The following is a 21,406-nucleotide window of genomic DNA, read 5'->3' as shown; positions in this document are numbered from 1 at the left end:
AGTAGGATGTGGGATGGAGCTGTGGCTCATCTGGGGTCGCGCAGGAAAGGGGGTGGCTCCCAGTGCTGGGCGCACCCCCGGGGAAGGCATGGTGGGGTATGTGCCCCCCGGATCTGTGCACAGGATGAGGGCAGGCTGCCGCTGTGCACTCAGGGCTGGGCTCTTCCCAGCAAGGGGGTTAGGCTGGGGCTGAGCTTGGGGCAGGTGGCGGCAGCAGTGCTGGGAAGAGAGTTACAGGGGGTGCTATGGCCACCCCAAAATTTGCCATAGCCCACCCCATAGCCCCCTCTCAGTGCCACCGCTGCCCACCCCAAATGCAGCTCCCCCCCCCAAGAAGGGCCCTGCACTACTCCTGGTCCCAGCCTGCAGCAGCAGCCCACCCTTGCCCTGTGCACAGATCCAGGGGACACATGATCCCCCATGTCTCCCCAAGGGGTACATGCAGTAGTGGGAGCAACCCCCGCCCTCCCTGCACCCCCCAGACAAGCCACGGCTCTGTCCCTCGCCCCACCCTGGCTGTGCAGTGCCTGACCCAGCTCCACTCCCTCCCTCACCGTGAGGGCATCAATCTGCACCCCCATGCCCCTTCCATCCCCACAGTCCCTTCCCCGCAACAGACTTACCAGCTGGACGCTACTCTCCAAGCTGCCAGGCTGTGTATCAGCAATTGGATCAATATTGGCGGATATGGCTCATTAATAATCAGCAATTGGTATCAGCCCCAAAAATCTTTACCAGTGCACCCCTAGTCAAAACACTAACCGATGTAAACTCAGAGCAGATCAGGGGTCATCTTATTTATAGCAGTCTTTCAACAGCTGCCCATGAATGCCAAGCATAGTGCGGTGTACATTATGATGGCTTAATTTATGGGCCCAGTCTGTATATTTGTGCTGAAGGATTTCCTCCCTGGATCTTTGCGAAACAGTTCCAGCCCTTAACACGCTCCAGAAGTAATATACACAAGCAGTAGGGGGCATATCTGTACCTTTGAGTGAAATAAAAATGTTACCCCAAATATTTTACACAAAGGAAACAAAGTGAAGACACTGAAAAAGAGTGGAATGGTTATGTCAACAGCCCCCTTTTCACTGCATGTTCCCCTCAAGAGGCAGCTAGCTACCTGTCAACAACGACAAAAAATCCATGCAAGAGTAAATATTTTTATGAAAAGCATTGACTCCCCTCTCTGAAAGAGCTAATGGACAGCCACAGAGTTGCAACCTGAATCCTAGGATAAGAGGGAAGCTTCATAAAGAATTATAAAACATCCTCAAAATCCCTGAGGTTTGCTGACAAGACTCATACCTCACTCTACAAAGTAGCCATCCCTCTTCTCAGGAGGGGAGGACAAGGTTCAAATTTATCTGAGTTCTCATAGAGTTTTAGAGTTATTTCTCTCCAACCATTCTAGGTTCTTCCATAAGAGGGAGCCTAACAAAGCCACTCCATGATCCATGTTCATTTGAAATGCCACAAACAACTTTTTAGTTGCCTGCTTTGCTCTGAGAACGAGAAAGGGAAAACAAGGATTTTTTTTGTTGCAAGCCATAGTTGTGCCGCTGCTATTTGTCCCTGGGGAATGCCTGTGTATGCGAGCTCTGGTGTGCGACAAGTTGACCCGGTTGGGATAGAGGAGGCTGGGACCAGGACCTGGGCTAGCCCCAGTAGCCTTACCTGGGGTCTTGGGAGACTCCCAGGGCTCCAGTGGCAACAATCCAGACACATGGAACCTGGCTGCCACATGCGCTGCCCCACTTTCTTCCGCCACAGGATTTTTGACACTGAAATCTCCCGGTGTAAATAAAAACCTGCCACGCTGCAAATTAATAGTGACAGGTTTTTATTTAGTGAACATCTGCATCTGCAGCATGTGTGGTTTGTACTGCCGCCGATGGGTCTGCACTGCCGCAAACCACACATGCCCCATGGTAGTAAAAGTGGTAGACAATCCCTAAGAGTGCAGCAGAGAAACTGGTCTATTGGAATGGGTACATCAGGAACAATCACTAGTTAACAACACATATTTTAAGATATATGTTATTTAATGCGCAAAATTTTCAAGAAAGATCATATACAACTTCAAATAAACTAAATAAACCAATATGGAAAACCAATTCTATGTAACCACAAACATCTATTCAGTAATCACCCTCCAATACAAAATGAAAACAAAGCCATTTGATAATGGCCCAGAACACCATAAATGCCTTTTTCAATGGTATGTATAATTGTACCATTGGTATGTAACATGTTTTCAATAAAAAAGGACACAGTTCCTGGACATTTCATTCACAATTGCATAGTATAGAATTTATATTCATTATTTTCAAACTCTTTCAGTTCAATTCCATGTTACAGTGCTGCTCAAACTCTTAATTTTGCAGCTTTTCTTGATTTCAAAAGACTCTCATTTACCCATTTTCAGCTGAAAATACATTTGAAAAGTTATGAGCAATTTTCAGATATATAACCTGTTGCAGTTAAAAGGAATCAAGCTTTAAGCAGTCAAGTAAACTGTTTATTTTTATTATATGCAGGGTAAGTCTTTTCTAAAGCTTAAAGATATGAGAAAAGTAAATTTTATCAAAATGTGCTTTTTAGCATGGAAAGGGGAGCCATTTATGTATTTAATGTTGCATTTTAGGAAAGTCTTCCCCTCTGCTAAACATTTAAAAACTAATACCTACAAAGATATCAATAATGGGAGGTCTTTCTTTTAAGTAAATTCATTTCTCTAAATTATTTAAATCTCTGGGAAGCAGTAATTTGGAGAACCCTAAGCAAATGTGCAATTCCACTTAATAATAGATAATATTTTGGAGTATTATAGCAGCTTTTACTCAAGGTTCTTAAAGTATCTAAGAAATATCAATTTATTAAATATCACAATATTCTGTGAAATAAGACAGTAGTAATGTTACCCCTTTTTAACTGATGGGGAAGCCAAGGCATTTTAAGGATAAATAATTCATCTGAGGTTAAGAAGTCTGTATAAGGGGCAACGATTTCCAATTTGTGTTGATGGGGGCTGAGATGTCCCATCTCTCATAATGCAAACAAGAAGTCAAGGGCCGAATGCAAACCTAGGTTTAACCTGCAATCAGCTATTCCCTGTTTGTGAGCCTGAAAGTATAGACAAATGTACCTTTGTAGAAGCTTCTAAAAGGCAGGAGGAGGTGCAGCTCTGGACCATGCAGAAGCTGTTACACTGTAACTGTAACATTCACAAGCTGTAATATAAAGGTAGCAAAACTGCCTCAGCTTTAATCCAGGGTCAAAGTATCACTTGTATTGCTACAGGAGCATGCACTCATAACTGTTACTGACGAGGCATAGCAACCAGTTTTTGCATCAGTGGGAGCTGGGCTGCCCACAGCGGTGGTCAGCAATCCTGCATCCCCTCTGAGTCCAGGCCTAGGACTGGTGCCCTGCTTGCCCACCATTAGTTTAGTTGAGTTACAGCATAACAGCTCCTGTGGTTTCTCCTCCCCTTTGGAAGCACTGCCAATGTAATTTTTGGTCCATACCCTGAAAGAGACTGGCCACAAACTCTTATTATTTGCAGACTTTTCTCAAAAAACAAAAGACTCAAAACCAAGAAAATGTCTTTAATTAAAACTGGATAAAACTGACTTCCAAAACATTCTGCTCAAATGAGTAGTGATGATTTTCAAGTCCAAAATGAAATTAACCCATGCACGGCAGGAATCAAAACATCTGTCCACTTACTCCTGTATGGTGACAGGCTTCTCAGATCCAACCCACTCTTTTAGCATTACTTTGTTGCTTAACACATCAAAATATCCATTTTTGAACATCTACATTGGTTAACTGGGTCAAATGTTAAAGCCACTGTCAAATTAAAAATAGTCAAAGCAAAAGTGTTTACCTCTATTATAAATAGGACTTTAAAAAGCATGTACACAGACACTCATCATGGTCCTGTTGGAGTCTGCAAAAGATAGTGTTCTGTGACATGGGTGTAAGACCGTAAATGATGGCACTGCATGCCTTAATATTTTGAGACCAGTTTACAAGGCATGCACAGAACCTCAGCAAACTGGCACATATCCTTGAATCACCACTGGAAGAATATTTGATCTCCTTGGTAAATATGGTGTTCAGGTGAACATTTTCTATATAATTTACACTTACTTTGAGCAATTACTGTCTGTTAAATAAATGCATATTTTTACAGTTATTAAATTATTTACATAATGTCATAGTTTGCAATTGCTCCTTGGAAACTATAACAGCTGAATGTTGAAAAATATATTCAGGCACTTTTCAAAATAAGCATTATTTTTACCCAGTGGAAGGGTTCAGTCAAGTTACGCCAGTAGTTCTGCATTGTATTTAAATAGTTTTAAAATCAAACAGCTGTTAGACTGTTTGATGAATGAATAGATCAGGGCCTGATTTTGATTTTTCACTAGGTTTACTCTGATATAAATCTTTGAGAATAAACCTCTAGCAATGCCTTAGCAAAGCTTGAGGTAGCAGAAGGGAGTGTGGCAAAGATGGCTCTAATAACGCCACTTGAAGGTCAGACCTATGTTTGCTTCCCTTCCAGGCCTAAGGAAGGGCACTTTATGCCTGAAAACCTGTCTCTCTCTCCTAACTTTTTATTGGACCAGTTGTTCCAATAAAAAAGATTACCAAAAATAAAATAAAAATCCTTGCCTCTTATATATTTCCCAGGGTGCACATTAAGAGGGAGCTCAGGGCAGCCAAGCCCCACCCCCCCATAGATAAGAGCCCCCCTGTAAAATTTGAAAATCATAACCGGGGGGCGGGGAGGGTGGGTCTTTGATCCTCCAATTAGGTAAACTTGTTAATCAATGAACCAGTTTAATTTTTTTTTGCAGAACCCCCCAAGAGTCAAAGTGTAATTCAAACTCTGATATTTCCTGAACTATCATTGATGCAACACCATTCCAAGACTACTACAAACTTTTAGAGGGATTTAGACCTAAAGATGCAAATAAGCACCAATGATTTTGAAATAGGGGTTAGACACCTATCTCCTTTTGAAAGTCCAACTGGGCACCCATATTTTTTTAAGCAACGAAATACTTTTAAGAAATGTGACCATAAGTCACTTCTCTGCACCATGTTTTTGGGGTTGGGTTGGTGACTAACTCTCACCTGCAGCTCATGCTCTTGTAGTGGTTAGTATATTAATAATAATCAGCTGTACTACAGTTTATGCAAGCCCCATCACATCACTGTTCCACCTACAACACAACCCTGTGCTATAGCTTTCTACTGTGTAAGGATGTCTCTGAACACAGGGAATCCCTTGATGCTCCTTACACACAGCTTTCTCACTGCTCTGTCATGCCTAAAACAGTATGAATCACTGCTGGGGTGCTAACAATCTGACCTACTGATTTCCGTGGAGCTATTCTCAGTTTACAATGAAGGTGAAAGGAGAACAAGTTTCATTTTACTTCTCAGCATAGATGTTGCAGTGTTAGCCAGACATGATTTCCACAAAGCTATACTCTTCAGAATAACAAATAAGGACCCACTCTATGTGATAAACTAAACACGTACAAATTCTCACTTCGCAGCAAAGATTTGTATTGATTATGAGACATATGTAGAGTTCAACAAAGCATTCAAAATGATGAAATCCAGCATCCTTTTTTTCTACACTGCTGAAATAGAAATGGAAAAATATAACCAGGCATGTCTACACATCACCTTACAGCAAGGCAGTGATATGCTACATCACTGTATGGCACGCTGTAGTGATCACATGGGTCTACATGTGATTGCCAGCTATGTTGCCATAGAAGTGTGCTCCCCCAGTATAGTGTGCTGCCACAGTGACATAGCTCAGAAATTTACCTGTGTGCGGCGTGCATGGTGCAGTAACAGCCCATACTGCACCGCAGTTTAGTACTTCCAAAAGGAAGTACTAAAGCTTAGTGCTGTAGCAACACCACCATACGGCGATGTATAGAAATGACCACCTTGTCCTTAAAATAAATTGGTTAAACAAACAGATTAACAACTTAATTGAGTTCACATCTTGAGAATTAAGGCACAGCAGAAGTTCACTAAGGCTGTGCATTAACCACTCGTGATGACAGCTTAGCATAGAAAATATAGCTGCCTCCTTGTCATATTGGCTCTATTTGGTAGTATTTCAAAATTACAGATAAAGTACTACATATAAATAGTATTATGTTTGTAATGAAGCTCAACACTGATATATTTCAACATAGCCCCCTCACCAATTTCAGAAACATTCTTAAAAGACCATAATTTTTTGGAGCTTTTAGAGAAGATTGGGTTAAAATGATTTGCTTCCGCATATTTGCTTTGTAAAATGTATGTTATCTACTCAGACAGGTCATGCTTTGGCACCCCTTAAGAAAAGGTGTATGAGATAGTATAAGGAGAGTTTCTTTGATCAAACAGACTGGTGACAGTTTATTGGGTACAAATCTACATAAATGTTTAGAAAACATGCTATTTGGAGATAGGAGTGGATCTGCCATTTTTATATATATTCTAGAATCACTGTACTCTATTCTATAAATTCTTCAAATACAAATGTGCAGATGCAGATCCTTATGAAGGCAAACTTCCTGTTGAAGTAAATCTGCCAAATTCATCCTCCAACTTTATCCATGCAGTCCTCAGGAGAGGAGAGAGGGAACTCCATGATATAAATGAAGGTTGTCATCCTGCAAACACTTGGATAAATGCACAGTCCTGCTGAGGTCAGTGGTCCTAACTCTTCGCCACCCTGCTACTTTTGCAGTGCAACATGACTTCAAAAGAACATGAAATGCCCCTTGCTGAACTAGCATCTTTGTAATAAGGCTACAGTATTCAGTTCTCAAGAATATAAAAATCGATTTGTTTGCTACCTTGTTATAAGAAATGCAATGTATGTTGCTGCAGCAGCTTTTCTTATTTTACATTAAGATATATTTAAAATGTATAAGCTAACATGAAACGTGCTGTTTCCTTACGAGCCACAGTATGCATTTTACATGTCATATCGAGCACACTCTGTAACTAGAAGCCATTCAGCCAAATAGAAATCTGGTATATCTCTGTTGTTTCAAAGGGATCCACATCCAGCATTTATAGGGCTTATTCTGTCTATAGAAAATAGCATTAACTGGAAGCATTGATTCTACTATTGCAGAGGTGTAGTGTGTGGCTTCTCTCCGTACTAATTTTACACACAATGATCCTCAATAGGAAAGGCAAGTGCTCCTACAAGTAAAGCCGCTACAACATCAGAATTTCTAATTGGCAGGAGTCATCATGCAAGAAGGGACCCACAGATCCTAGGCTGCATGATCTGTTTTATTCTTGTCATTAGCCTGATCATGTTCTCTCCCCAACTGTTTTGAGGCCATTGGAAACCAATGAGAATGTTATACACACAAGGAATGTGAGGTCAGGCCTTTAATCAACTGAATCATCATCAGATGTAGCACTCAAGCTACTTGCATGTGGCAAGGATGCATAAAGTCAGCAACACAAAATGAGTTTGTGTTAATCTGCATTATCATTACTGATTTCAGGTGCCCATACGTTTCTGGGAACAGCAGACATCTATGATATGCACTTATTTAGATCATACATTTACATTTCTGTGCCAAAAATATATAAACACACAGAGATTTACATACATACATTCTAAATAATCAAACATCTTAACATCTCAAATAAAAACCAGCAGAATAATCTCCTTGCCCCCAAAACCAAGGGTCAGGGCTTATTTTATTTGTCAGTAAATCTACTTCTGTTCTTTCTGTTAACTTAGTTTAGAGCTCTTCCTCACATTTGCCTTTCTCCATACCACACTACACTTCTCTTTTTCACCTTTGCACAGTGATTCTGAATAAGGAATGATAATTGCTTAGGTTACAGTATATTCCCATCTCTGCAGAGGATATATGAATGCCATGCACTTTTATGGTGCTCCCACAAAATGATAAAAAAGAAACACCAGTTATTGTTTCTACTCTCACTACTAATACCTCTCCCAAATCTAGATAATTAGTTTATCTAGGGAAAAAGAAGCTATGTTTCAAATACTGCCCTCTTATACCTTTAGAATTACTGTTCTACTATGCTTAATTACAGCAAAGCACATATATTAAAGACACCTATTACTGAGTGATTGTTTTCATTTGCAGCTTACTGTACTAATGATTCATAAATCTAAAGACAGGACATTGATCAGTACATCAGAATTTTCTGTACAGAAAAGAAAGCTAAAATGGCATTTTCATGTTAACATATAACTGTTACAGAATGTTAGAAGTTTTGAATGCAGATGTTAGAAGTCACTTTCAGGCTAGGTCCTTCCCAGAAAATATGGCATCACCACAGTTATAATGAGATCAGTGTTAACTGTGTAGATAGGATAGGCTTTCTTTTTTTGAAATTTGGGTTGAAAAACTATATTGCAGCCGTAGCCATACAAAATGTTTATTATATTACAAATTATTTGTACACTATATTGTTACTTCATCATTGCATTGTGCTCAGACAGCATAAATATTACAACATGATTTCTCTTTCCAGGAATGTCCTTTTTGTCTTCATATTACCTTATTTTTGAACTTTAAAAAAAAAACATACTGGAGAAACATGTTACAGACAAGATAAAAAGCCATTATGAATGGAGAGATTAAAATTCCTCTGTGAATAAATTACATCACAGTGGTATTTAAAGTGATGAACTGGGGAATTTTCAACAGGTAGCACATTTCAAATACAATACTACACAGAAAAAACTTGAAACATCTAGCAAGTCTTCCCCAGCTATCTGGGGCAAAGATAAGTTGATTTAACTCTGGAATCATAGTGCTGTCTCTCTAAAAGGAATTTAAGACTGAAATTAAAATCCTACATTTTGTTTAAAATGACACACAAAGCCCTTGTGTATATGGAATTTCTTAAATGTTTTATGGTCCAGTTTGACAAGACTTAGAAACATGCTTAACTTTAACCCCATGTATAGTGAATTCATTGAGACTACTCAATTGCTTAAAGCCAAGCAAGTGTGTAATTCTGCAAGACTGGTACCCAAGATTTTACTTCAATTGCATGTAATGGCTTGTCTACACAATAAACTGCACTGAGTTAAGTAAAGGAGTGATTTAAAAATGAATTTAAATCATTGCAAAAGGCAATGGATGTTTTAAAATAAAAATACATCTTCATGTCAAACACTAGTTTAACTACATTTCTGTAAAAAATTACACTGTATTGATGAAACCTGTTGTTGTAGACAAGGCTTAACAGACAACTTCTCTCCAGTGCCAGTGAATGCTGTTCCCACTGAAGCTGACAGGAACTACCCAGGTATATGGCAAGCTGAGGTTGACCCTATGTTTTTAAGCATTCATTTTTAAATGCAACATTTTCAGGCAGACAACAATTCAACACAAAAAGACATTTGGATGCCTTGTGTTACACAAATGAGATTGTATTAATTGGCTGACAGGAAACTGAGACAGCAGTGTATCGACTCATAGTTATGAGAGGCTGAGTTTCTTTGGTTCTTTATTCATTTGAGTTACCCAGCTGCCTATTTGTGTAGTCCAAGACTCAAATGCTAATATCCATCCATAAAGTTACTAACTTTTTTCTAGTTTTGCAATCCGTTTAATGGTAATTTCCTGTCTGCAGCAGATTGGTCACTTTTATAAATATACAGCATATATTTACACAGAGATTACAAAAATACATTTTATTTATATCTGATTTTTTTTAAAATAACAAAAATGAAATTTCACATTTGTTTAAAGAGCAACAAGCATTCCAAAAGGTTTTGCAATATTTAAGGTCTTGAGTAAGAGACACATCTGTATTCCAGGATAGCTGGAATGGGCTTTATTATTAATATTTTTTTGAAAAAATAGCTCTGCTTTAAAAGTTTGTGCTTCAGCAGTATCACCCTCCCCACTTTCCGACCTCTTTTTCCTTGTCCTCTCAAATGCTACAAAGCTAAACCAAGCTCCCTTTTTCACCTCCATAAAGACCAAAGAAACTCATTAGGAAAACACAAGGATCAAATAAAATAGCATATGCAATTGAGGCTAAGTGAATAAATTAATGGGATGAAGGACATCACCTTTAACTCCAATTGACATCAAACATGCCCAACACACCAGAGCCCCATAAGCAACTTTAGTCCCCAACTCATTACTGAAGGAACTTGAAGTATTTTTCTTGATCTTCCACAATTTTGTATGACTGCAAAAGATGAATTACTGTCACATTCAGCAATGAGGATTGCTTTTTTTTTTTTTTTGTGGAGGGTGGACTCATATGCGGCATAACAGGTAATGGCATTTATCTTGCAAGGTACACAGTCCTCATAGGTTCAGTAAATACCCCTTTTTCACAGAACAACAGTATTTTTTTAAATCCACACACTTGTTTACTTATTTACACTTTCATGTAATCAGCAGGTCCTTTACATTCAGAGCTTCCTGTAGAGACTGAGATGTCTAGCGCTGCCACATTCATTGTTCCAGTGTAACCAAAGTCAATTACAGCTTCAGTTAGTACTTTCTGGCATCACTTCACTAAATGTCATTGTTCAAGACAGAGTACAAAGCACTGTGTGAAACAGAGGTTTCCTTGTAAAAGCAGGCATATTTGTTCTTCCAGGTTGGATAGGCTCACCCAAGGCTCTCAAATTTACCGGCTTCACATGCATTCAGAATGAAAAACTCTTCAATATAGAGTGAACTCAAATAACCATTTTTCATTTGTAGGGTCCTGGAAGCTTTTAGCACCCCTTTCCTTTCTTAATTTCTTTCCCACCATATAGTATAGGCTCAATATTGAAAACACCTCTGTCATACAACAGCAGCTTTAATGAGCACTGTAACCACAAATTACCAAAACTACAATTAACTCTCTTCCCAGTCTTCTCTTGTTTCAGGCTTTTGTACTGTGAATAGGATGATGAGACTTAGGGCTATTTACAGGGTAAGTTATTTATCTTACTTATTCACCTCATATTCTTTTGGTCTGAATGTGGCCTCTAGTAGAGAAGGACTGAGCTTGTTTCTCTGGCTTCAGCTCTCCTTATCAAGTGTTCTGTAATGGACTGTTAATCTGATCACTACTGTATTAGTTTTATGGCCTTCAGTTTACCCAGTACTACTGTATTGTTTTCTTTAATCAAAGAAAGAAAGTTTTGACATGCAGACGTTATTTCAGACAGTTCCAATTCTGTGCCCCAATACTTTAATAAACTTTGCCATTACACAGATGTATGTTTAGTAGCATCTCTAGTAATGAAAGCCCACAGTCAAGAGCTAAGTGACAAACAGTTGCATACCATAAACTGAACTTAGCACTATTAAACAAACAGTTACCTGGCAGCATCTCCTTAGCTGGCAAACAGAATGGGTATCTTCAAGTCCCGCTGTTCAGTTTCATTCTATTCCATAACAACAGAGTTGACTTTTCAGAAAAAGAAACATGCCATCACTTTGGCACAAGTCACAGCAAGCTTTAAACCGAAAACTGAAGGACTTACTTCCTTGGCTACTGCAAGTTACATGATACGAACATAGCACACAATGAGGTTACACCTGAAACTCAAACATATCTGTTTGTTTCTTGGCCAGTTTTGCAACCTCCTCTCTTATTGCCTTCACTAAAGCAGCTGTAGATATGTTGGTGAGAGGAGTGTCAGAAGGGTCATTTTCTGTTAGGCTCTGCTGAGAAGCTGCAGTAGAAGGTAAGGGAGCCTGTTCCAAACTGGGGTGCATGCTTGCAGGCTGACTGTATTGGCGGTGAAGTCTTGAAGGAGAATTATGTGGGTAGCGTGGCCGCGGATAAGCTTCTATGTAGCCTGGGAGTGGAACCTATAGATGATAACAATCACACAAAACATTTGATCTTCAGCTCACCTGGTAAGTACTCTAGTTCCCAGAAGAGCCCCACTAGATCAGTGTTATTTTATTAGTGCACATTTTTGCATGCACTGTTTCTGCAGAAAGATTGGTGGGTTCAGTAGTTCAGCTATCCCAATCATATCAATAAACATTCTTTGTAGGGAGAAACACTGTACATATCAAATTGTGATCATCACTGCAGAACACAGAAGGATGCCTTGATGGAAGCAAGACCATTATTTATTATTCTTTTTAATGGTTTGCATCAATGAAGTGAACGCCAAGACATTTCAGGACACTAAAAGCCAAGAGGGGGAAATAGGAGTTTGCTGACCTGAAGCACCATCCTGTAGTGGTTAGGGCACCCTCCTGGGCAGGAGACATCCAGATTTCCATTCCCAGTTACAAAGCCTGTTCATGTATCACAGACCTTGGAGCAAGGGCTTGAACCCAGGACAACCTCCCTCAGAGATAAGTGTCCTCCCCACAGGGGCTAGAAAGTCTTGTCTCTCACCATGTGCTCTTGCACTCACTCTCTCTGGTCTGAAGATTACTGAATTATTTTCTGTAAAGTGGAACAGTTTCAAGACCAGGAGATCTCTTTCCCCAGTTAGAATGATCTATAACTTCATGGTTAAGTCATTCTGTTGTAGGTGGTTATAAAATCCCTAGCCAAGGCCAATGAGGGAATTGAAGTTGTATCTTCCACTTCCTGGGGGAAGGTTTTAGTTAAAAGAGGGATACTGGCTCCTCCCCTGGCCTTGCTTTAAAACAGTGGTTCTCAACCTTTTTTGTGCTGGGACCCATCTGTAAACATCAATGGCCAGTCCCAGCCCAGTGCCCCTCACTCCTTACCCACTGCCTCCCACCCCCACGTCCCAGCCTGGGGGTGGTCTGAAGAATACCGAATTATTTTCTGTAAAGTGGAACAGGTTCAAGAGCAGGAGATCTCTTTCCCCAGTTAGAATGATCTATAACTTCATGGTTAGGTCATTCTGTTGTAGGTGGTTATAAAATCACGGTGTGGGGGGGGAGCTCCAAGCTGCCCCTTGCAGGCTGGAACTCTGCCAGCCTGCAAGGGAAAAGCCACAGTTTCCCACATTTTTCTCCTTTAAAGGAGAATCCGTTTTTAAAGTTTGTTCGTGACCCTTTCATATATTCTTGTTACCTACTTTTGGGTTGTAACCCACGGGTTGAGAAATCCTGCTTTAAAAAACATCAGCAGCTACCACTGCATATTGTATAAATTTCTGTCATTACATGTGCCCTGATACCAGGTTCTAGACCTCAGACGGGTTCACGGAGGAATGACTCCATCCTGAGTCCTGAGAGGGCTTAGCATAAGCTAGGTGCCAAGTTGTTCAGCCATCAGCACTTCACGGCACAAACAGAAGCACAACTGCACAAGTGACCTTTCATGTTAAAAACTGAGATGCCCATGGACTTTTTTCAGAGCTCAGTGACAGGTAAGGGAGATTTGTAATGATGACAGCTGTAGATTTTTAAATTCAGCTCAAGTCTTGTTTTTTTGGATTTGGGTTTAGATGCCTGCCCTTTTTAAACACTTTAAAAAATCTCACTGAACCCCTATCCTGCATCTTCAGGTGCCTAAATACATATGGAAATCTGCCCTTCAGTCTTACTCATGTTCTGAAGGACTCATCTACTAAACAAGATTTAAAATCTGACTGGTATCAGTGCTTGCCTGAGTACTAGATGAAAGTGGTAATTATAAAGTCAAGAAGAAAAAACCTGTTAGGTGATAATTATTTAACTGATCACATGGCAAATTTATGCAGCATAGGAAAAATCTACAACAAACCACTAGAGGCCACTATTTTACTTTTTTCATTCAACAGCAACTTAATGATAATAGGACCAAATATATATTTGGTGGAGGAGGGAAAATGTAAATCTTCAAGTATTTCATGCATCATGGTAAATTGAACTTAAAATGCAATCTGTTGGTGCCAGCTCTTGTGATTTTATGCATATTGGCGTTTTTCTTAAAGCCTAGCTCTTGGAAAAATGGGAGTAGAGAATCTTATTGGTTTCATTTTTTTAAATAAAGTTTTTAGCAGTCCTGGTAGTAGAGAGAAGCTTAAAAACATGACTGAAGTGGGATCTAAAAGCTATAAAAAACTAGAAGGCAAATAAGCTCTCCAGTCTCATGACTTTTGCAGTCTGATCTTGAACATACAGACATGGGTCTCTTTCCCGGTGACACTTTTCAAATGCAGGAGGCTAACAGGCACAAAAATCACTTGAGAGGAGGCAACATCCTTTGTGGAAAAGTGAGTATTTTATGTTTTACATTTTTTCCTCCTCCTCCTCTTTCCTCTACCCTGTAAGTGGCCTCACTTTCTAGGAGCCAGTTCATAACAGGGGCTACAGTCTTCATACCAGAAAGAAGTAGCTAAAAGTTCTGTCAAGGAGGAATATCAGAGACTTCTCATCAGATATGCTCAGTTTACACATGAAAAAGTTGATTCCCTGCCAACAGCATTTCAAACTCAACTTCGCATCTGACAGTCAAATTGTGTTCTCTCCTTCTCAGGCATCAATAGCAGGGAGAAAGGTTTGGCAACAAAACGACAACCCCGCCAACACTTGTGAATCCTAATCTTCCCTTGCAGAGTTTCAGAGGGCCAACTAACTGGCCTTGCAACTGCAAATCACTAAACAAGACTGTTGATGCACAACAAAATACAGAAGCCACGTCCCTACGTGTTGATTTCAGCATTAAAGGCAGGACTGAACCGAATGCAAACAAGCAGCATTTTAAAAGGGTTACTTTAAGGGATAGTGGAAAAGTCTTCAATGTCAACAAAAAAGACACTTTTCCCTGAAGTGTTTCTTTAAAAAAAAATGGCATCTAACAAAGGTTTCAATGGCTTCAAATGTAATAAAAAACTGACATTCACCTTCAGGGCTGAGTTATATTATTCTGGGATACAGCTGGCTCCTACTCACTACAAAGCTGTTAAATTACCTAGTTTGTGGACCATCACACTAAGTATGACAGTCAGTTTGTACACATATGGGAAGGGGTATCAAACTCATCTGGCCCCAAGGGACAGATAACTGGTGTTCACAACCAGTCCATGGCCTAAATGAACAGTGCAGATCCAGTTCCATGGGCAGATAGGGAGCACGGTCCACCTGCCCTGCTTGCTAGTTCTGGTGCCCACTCCAGCCGGTCCAGGATGCAAGCTACACACAACACTGAACCCAGAGTGGCTACCATGTGCAGCTCATGTCCTGGCCCAGCTGGAGCAAATGCCCATATGCAGCTCACATCCTTGACCAATTGGAGCAGGTGTTGAGAGCATTGGATCCAGCATGGAGGGGAGGAGCTTGCAGTTGTTCCTAGACTGGCTCTGTGTGGGTGCCACACGCAGCAACAGGCATGCAGCACACGTCCTGGGCCCTGCACGCTGCATGTGACATGTTGGTTGAAACCTAGTGCCAACATATCTTTGACACTCCTCCTCTAGGGCATGGTTTAACCCTATAACAATCTTAGCGTACACATACAGACACTAATCAATCAACTTGTTTTACTTTCACTGAACATTCACTCCATTCTTATTTTAAGCACCTTTTATCTATTTACATGCAGGGTTAACTGGGCTTTATTCAGAAATAGAAAAGTGTGCAAGTCATTCACAAGGAAATGTCCTGCTTCTTACCACTAAGACAAATTAGTAAAGAATGATATTTTGCCTCTTTCTCCCACTCCCATGTCACTCTTAATAATCCCATACACTGATCTCCCACTCCACCTCCGATTCAACTACAGAAAAAAAACAAAGGTACTTACTGAGTCAGCCCACTGCCCTGGTAATTCATTCTCCCCAGCGTAGGGCATCCATGCTTGGTTTCTGTAGGCTGTGGGTGGGGTTGGGATAAAATAGCCTGTGAACCCAGGTCGGTTTGCTGCTGGGATGGCAAAAACGGCTGGCACCGTGTTTCCTGACAAGGAGGATGGAAACAATTACTGATTAGTAATCCTAGCCATCAACGTAGAGATCAATAGAAAGCATGCTTCAAGTAACCAACCTGGGAAGTCAAGCACTGACTGGACAAAGTCATGGATGAACAGGCAGAGGTGTAGCCTCTGGTATCTCTGAACCAATGATGTTGGATGCCAGGGTGGGCAATGAATAGGGGATAGAGCATTCTGGGTGAGTAGCTGAAAACCTCTGTCGACTCAAGACACTCCTCATTAGACTCAAGACACCCCTCCATAACTTTTATGAATTTATTGGTGCCCCATTTCAAAAACTAATTTATTACAGTGCTTACCTCCTTGCAAAGGGACTGGGCAGTGGGGGTGGAGGAGCAGCTCTGCAGGGACAGCCTGAGTCTGCACTTATCTGCTTATCTCCTCATATGCCACAGCACCCTCCTTGAGAATCACTACTCCAGAGATACCCATTGCAATACTCTCCCGCTAAAGCAGTGGCCAGCAAGCTTTACCAGTCATGGGCTGGGACAACCTGTCTCTGGTCCAACGTAGGCCAGGTAGTTTGGCTGGTTGTCAGTGGCGGGAGGTCTCTTCTGCATGTGCACTGGGGCCAGAGAGCTGGAAGCTGCACCTGTACTCCTGACCCTTCTCTCAGTTCCCTGATTCCTGAGTGGGGTACAAGCGCAACTTCCAGTGCGTGGGGAGATGGGCTGGGGACAGGCAGCTGAAAGCTGTACCGATGCTGCTGCCACTACCCCTCCCCCCACCCACCTCTCCACTATGGCACAGGGCCAGCTGAAAGCTGTGTCCATGCCACAACCTTAGGGAGGATACTGCAAGGTAAGGGGAAGCAATGGTGGCATGGGCCAGCCTCAGAGCAGCTCCTCGCTGTACAGCCCTGGTGAGGGCATGAGCAAGTCCTTCCAGCTCCTTGTCCTGGATCTAGCCTATGGGTTGTATATTGTTGACCTCTGCTCTAAAATGTCCACTCCTGCCACTGTCAGAGACAGGACACTGGGCTTGGTCTGACCCAGTGAGGCAGTAATTATGCTCTGATGCTCCCTTTGTCAGAATGATCAGGACACCAAACTGGAACACATCATTCCCATCAGCTGCATAGGATGTCTTTTAAAGACAGAGCATATTAGAGAAGTCATGACTGGATTCTGGAGATTAGGGCAAGGTATGCTTGCAAGGCTATCTAAGGAACTGTGTGTAACAGTTGAGCAAAAGTGGGAGTGGTATAAATGGGTATGATGGATATAGCTGCTTCTTCCCTTCCTAGGTGGGTTGATGGCCCAATGGAAAGGATAATTGGTGTCCATGCCCTAAGTTTGGCCATACTATCCCATGACCTGCCTTCAGTATCCATTTAGGGCATGGCATATATAATGGAACAGCATTACTTTTGTCCCTTCTTCAAATTTTTCACACATTTTGCCTTTGTAAGTTTGTTAGGATTCAGGAGTATTCTCAGAACAACTGATTTCTATTAACACTATAAACCACTACAAAATACTTGTTACGCTTGGATCCCTTTTATAATTTTAAAATACAGCTACCTGGGACTTCACTGCTCTAATACCCCCAAGCTCTCCCACAAGAATAGCAAGGCCTTCCCTGTTAAAGTATTACAATAAAATAGCCAACATAAATTTAACTGGGGGGTGGAGGAAGGCAGAGAATAGGGGGAACAAGAAGTCAATTTGTATCAGAGGGCTAAATTCTCAGTGGGTTCAAGTCAGCAGACTTTCACTGACCCCAGTGTAGCTTATTTTAGATATAAAAACTGCAGAGCTGATCCAGTCCAGTTCTGAACAGCATGTGGGCACAGAGTGTGATGAGAAGCCTCTTGTTAGAACCCCATCATCACACTCTGGGGAGGTTGGAAATGATTGTCCTTCCTGTATGAGGTTCATTTATATCGCTGCATATGGTTAAATCCAGAGATGGTTCATCCCTGGGGCTCATAAAAGTTCCTTTTGATGGGCAAACAGATTGAATGGAGTGTCAAGTATTTTAAAATATTCCCAGGATACACCCAACCTGTCTCAAAACCTTTTCAATCTCCCCCCTTCTACTTTTCAAATGAGAGAGGCTGCTACAATCTCATGTACTCAAAGAAGCATGACTAGGTGTGAGAAAGTGGGGCACCAGTTTAGATGGGTGCCAGAATGGCAGTCCCTGGGAAGCCCAGGTTATAGGGATTGCTGCAGCCAGTGTGCAGACAGCCCCTTCTACAGCTACAGCAGCAGCTTGTGCTGCTGCAGCCAGAGTGTGATGCGTTTGTGCTGTAAGACTCTGCCCCCTACCCTTGCTCTCCAGTGCTCAACATAATACCCCACCCTCTGCCCCTGATACACCTCTCTGTACTCAGTTATGTTTGTCTGGACAAGGTATATATGCAAAGTTATCCAAAGAGCTCTGCATAACACAGTTGATGTTATAAACATCTTCCAGTTTGAAGTCCTCTTGCCCTGTGAGATTACCTCCTTCCTTGGTTAGAGTGTGTTTAAACAGGAGAGCTAAGGACCAGCCTCATCTTCCTAACTTGGAACACCCACACCACTGCTGCACAGAGTTTATCAGTGCCCCTTGTTCAACAGTGCACAGCACATCACTGCATTTTACCAGCTGTATTCCACTAAACCCTCAGAAAAATATTCATCTTTCCATATGCTAAACAAACTATGTCCCTTGTATGTCTGGTGCATCTAGTAACGATGGGAAATGCCTTGAACTAGTGTTCAGGCATGTGTATTTCCTGCCAGGCCTACATGACATAGCAAACCTGACAGCTATATGAATTTGCAAGATCCTACAAATATCAGAAACAAATTCTTATATTGTTGTTTGGAGATAGCCCCATAGCCTCAAAGCAATAACAGTACAACTGACAGCGATATCTGTACTGGTTCTGAGAGAGCAGTTTCAGTGTCTTTCTGGTGCATGCTCAGAGATGGGGAGATTCAGGCAGTGCTTGCAACCTATATGGAAGTGTGAAAAGGCTGCATTTTGTCATTCTCCAGCTACCTCACAAACTCTGTATTTATACTGCACATCACAATCATGGTCCAGATTGTGGAAGTTGGATCCCTTGTCCCAGAGTCAAATGGCATGGAACTGTGTGGCCTGTGGAGGAGCGCTGAAGATACATGGTACCTCAGGCAAGTCCAAATGCCCTGGAATTGCCCTCTGGAAGTGTACCCCTTTGGGGAAGGGATCATATTATTAGGACTGGTGATTACTACCTGCATTTCTCTGACCCCACTCCAAGCCCAGGTATCGAGTTGTTGGACCCCTATCCCAACTCTTCTCACCTCCATTTTACAAGCCCCCGCTCTGCCTGCCAGATGAGAGGAGGTGGGTGTTGCCAGCTAGGACCAGCAACGGGAAGACAGATGGTGCTGCTGGCCCCAGATGGAAGCACCTGCCTCCTATAATCCCATGTGCAGATCAGGAGCCCACCAGCACCCCTGGGAGGGCTATGGGGTGTGGGTCCCTGATCTGCCTGCTGGATGACAAGAGGCAGGTGGCAGGAGGCCGCCTGGGGCCAGCGGCAGCACTGATCTTCCTGGCGCTGGATGCAGGCTGCGCTCAGTGCTGCCTTGTCATCTGGCAGGCAGATCGGGGGCCCGCAGCCCCTGCAGCCCTCCCGAGGGTGCGGTGAGCCCTCCATCTGCCTGCCTGCCACATTATAACCTATGGGTGAAATGGCAGAACAGCATTGAAACAGCAAAACAGTTTCAACAAAACAAAACTGAACTGTGCTTTCAAAACAAAACAAAACTTGAAACGAAACACTGTTCTATCCGAACGTTGAAACAGAAGTCAAAGTGGAACGGTACTGTTTCGCACAGCTCTAGTCTGCAGAGGCTTGCCTGCTGCTCTACAATAAAAGTCGTTTAGTTCTTCTTCTTCATGTGTTTATTGAACCTGATGAGGGTACATACCCTAGTGACCCAGGCACAAAGAAGTGGTTCTTGTGAACTACAGTGTACTTTATACTTTGACATTTTTAAAAGGGGTTGAGTCTATGTCTTTTCTACCTCCATATATGCATCTCCTATCTTCTCCATTAAGAAGAGACTAACTCCTTCAATGACAGTATATTTATATAACAGTTTAGAGGACCAGGTTTTTATTCTTAGTAGTAAAGGCTGAATATGATGCAAATGACTGCCTAATACTTCTGAGAAGGCTAAGAAAGGAATTGTTCAGAAAAATTAACAGAGCAATGCCTAATAAACTTGCCTACTTCAAGACTCAGAATCTCAGTTTAAAATCTTTTAAATGTACAAAGCCAAATTTTTGCCATTCTTCCATAACAGGTATTTTTGTCAACAGGAAACCATTTCCTACTTTTTCCCTCTGGTAGGTCTTAGCCAGCTACTGTCAAAACACTATATCTCCTGGGCAAAATAACTGAATGGTTTATAAGGAAAAGTCATACTACAGGTTCTCAGCTACATTGTGCTTTTAAGGTATAGATGGTGGTATGGGGTTGTGTAGAGGGACAGGACCCAAATGAGCTCTGCAGTATTGTGACAGCAGGTGCTATACATCCCAAAATACAACAGGAGCTCAGCCACTGCATTACCTTTAGACAGTGTACAAGCACTGCTTGCAGATGTTGGGGAATCAGACCAAAGCTCCCTGTCCCCTTTGGGAGAGCCAACATGGCTAGATTGCTACACTGAGATTTTCATGCCCAGCTCAGGGATTTAGCCACATAAGTCAATAGGAGCTGTATAGTTAAATCCTACAGGCAGCTTTGAAAATCTCAGTGAGGTTATACATGTGCTTAGGTTACAGCTCCTTGCACTACATTTACATTTCTTTATGCACTAAGCAGGGCCAAGCACTTTTCCCATGTGGATATTTTATGGTGCTACCGTACAGTAAACCATGCACCTTCATACACTTCGGGGCTGAAAGCCACAATGGAAGCAACCATGCACTTAAAATAGGAGTTGGAATGCTTTGATCTATTAACAGCTAAGGTCTTATCCCCTCTGGAAAGAGTTTGCCAGTCTAGTCTAGCCATACTGATACAGCAACAGTGGTAACACTATTCTGTGCACAAGCCACCAGAGCCAGCTTTTGAAAGAATGATTTTCCTGACATAACATATCTACCTGAATTCAAGATGACCCCCTAATAGTTAGAGGCTATACATGGAAAAATTATAAAGCTTTCTACATTTTTCTACGTAACAAATCTAAGTATTGAATAGTCATCTTAAATTCATCCCCTCCCCTGCTGGCTGAGAAAGCATGGGCAGAGGGAAGGGCCAGATCCCCTCCCCTTGTCCTCCACTCAGCACTTGCCCTCTCTACCTGCCCCCCTGCCCCTTGCCCTCCCTCCAGTTGCCCCCCTTTTCCTGTTCCCCTGCTACATGTTCTTTGTTGCCTGCCCCCATTCCCCTGCTATCTGCCCCCTTGCCACTTGCCCCTCCTCAGTGTCTGCCCCCAAACACTTGCCCCCACCTCCTTGCCACCTGCCCCCCCATCCCTGTGCCTGCTCCTCC

General features: G+C 42.0%; 1 protein-coding gene and 1 long non-coding RNA gene across 2 annotated transcripts in view; one reads left to right on the top strand and one right to left on the bottom strand.

Moving 5' to 3' along the window:
- LOC109299055 overlaps positions 1-5,723 on the top strand; it is a 30,435-nt gene extending 24,712 nt beyond the window's left edge. Inside the window, exons 5-6 of the long non-coding RNA XR_002097760.1 lie at positions 2,913-4,548; positions 5,446-5,723. This is a non-coding gene — a long non-coding RNA (uncharacterized LOC109299055). The remainder of the gene's footprint in view (positions 1-2,912; positions 4,549-5,445) is intronic.
- Positions 5,724-7,427: 1,704 nt separating this feature from the next.
- Positions 7,428-21,406, bottom strand: part of KIAA1549L (KIAA1549 like) — a 360,085-nt gene continuing 346,106 nt past the window's right edge. The window contains exons 23-24 of the mRNA XM_019519964.1: positions 15,730-15,881; positions 7,428-11,876 (exon numbers count right to left, since the gene is read on the bottom strand). Coding sequence (XP_019375509.1) covers positions 11,595-11,876; positions 15,730-15,881 — 434 coding nt within the window. The 3' untranslated portion in view covers positions 7,428-11,594. The remainder of the gene's footprint in view (positions 11,877-15,729; positions 15,882-21,406) is intronic.

This window comes from Gavialis gangeticus, unplaced genomic scaffold (genome assembly GCF_001723915.1).
Source record: "Gavialis gangeticus isolate Ggan-Ray unplaced genomic scaffold, GavGan_comp1, whole genome shotgun sequence".
In the NCBI taxonomy this organism is placed as follows: Eukaryota; Metazoa; Chordata; order Crocodylia; family Gavialidae; genus Gavialis; species Gavialis gangeticus.
This window is presented reverse-complemented; position numbering and strand designations above follow the sequence as displayed.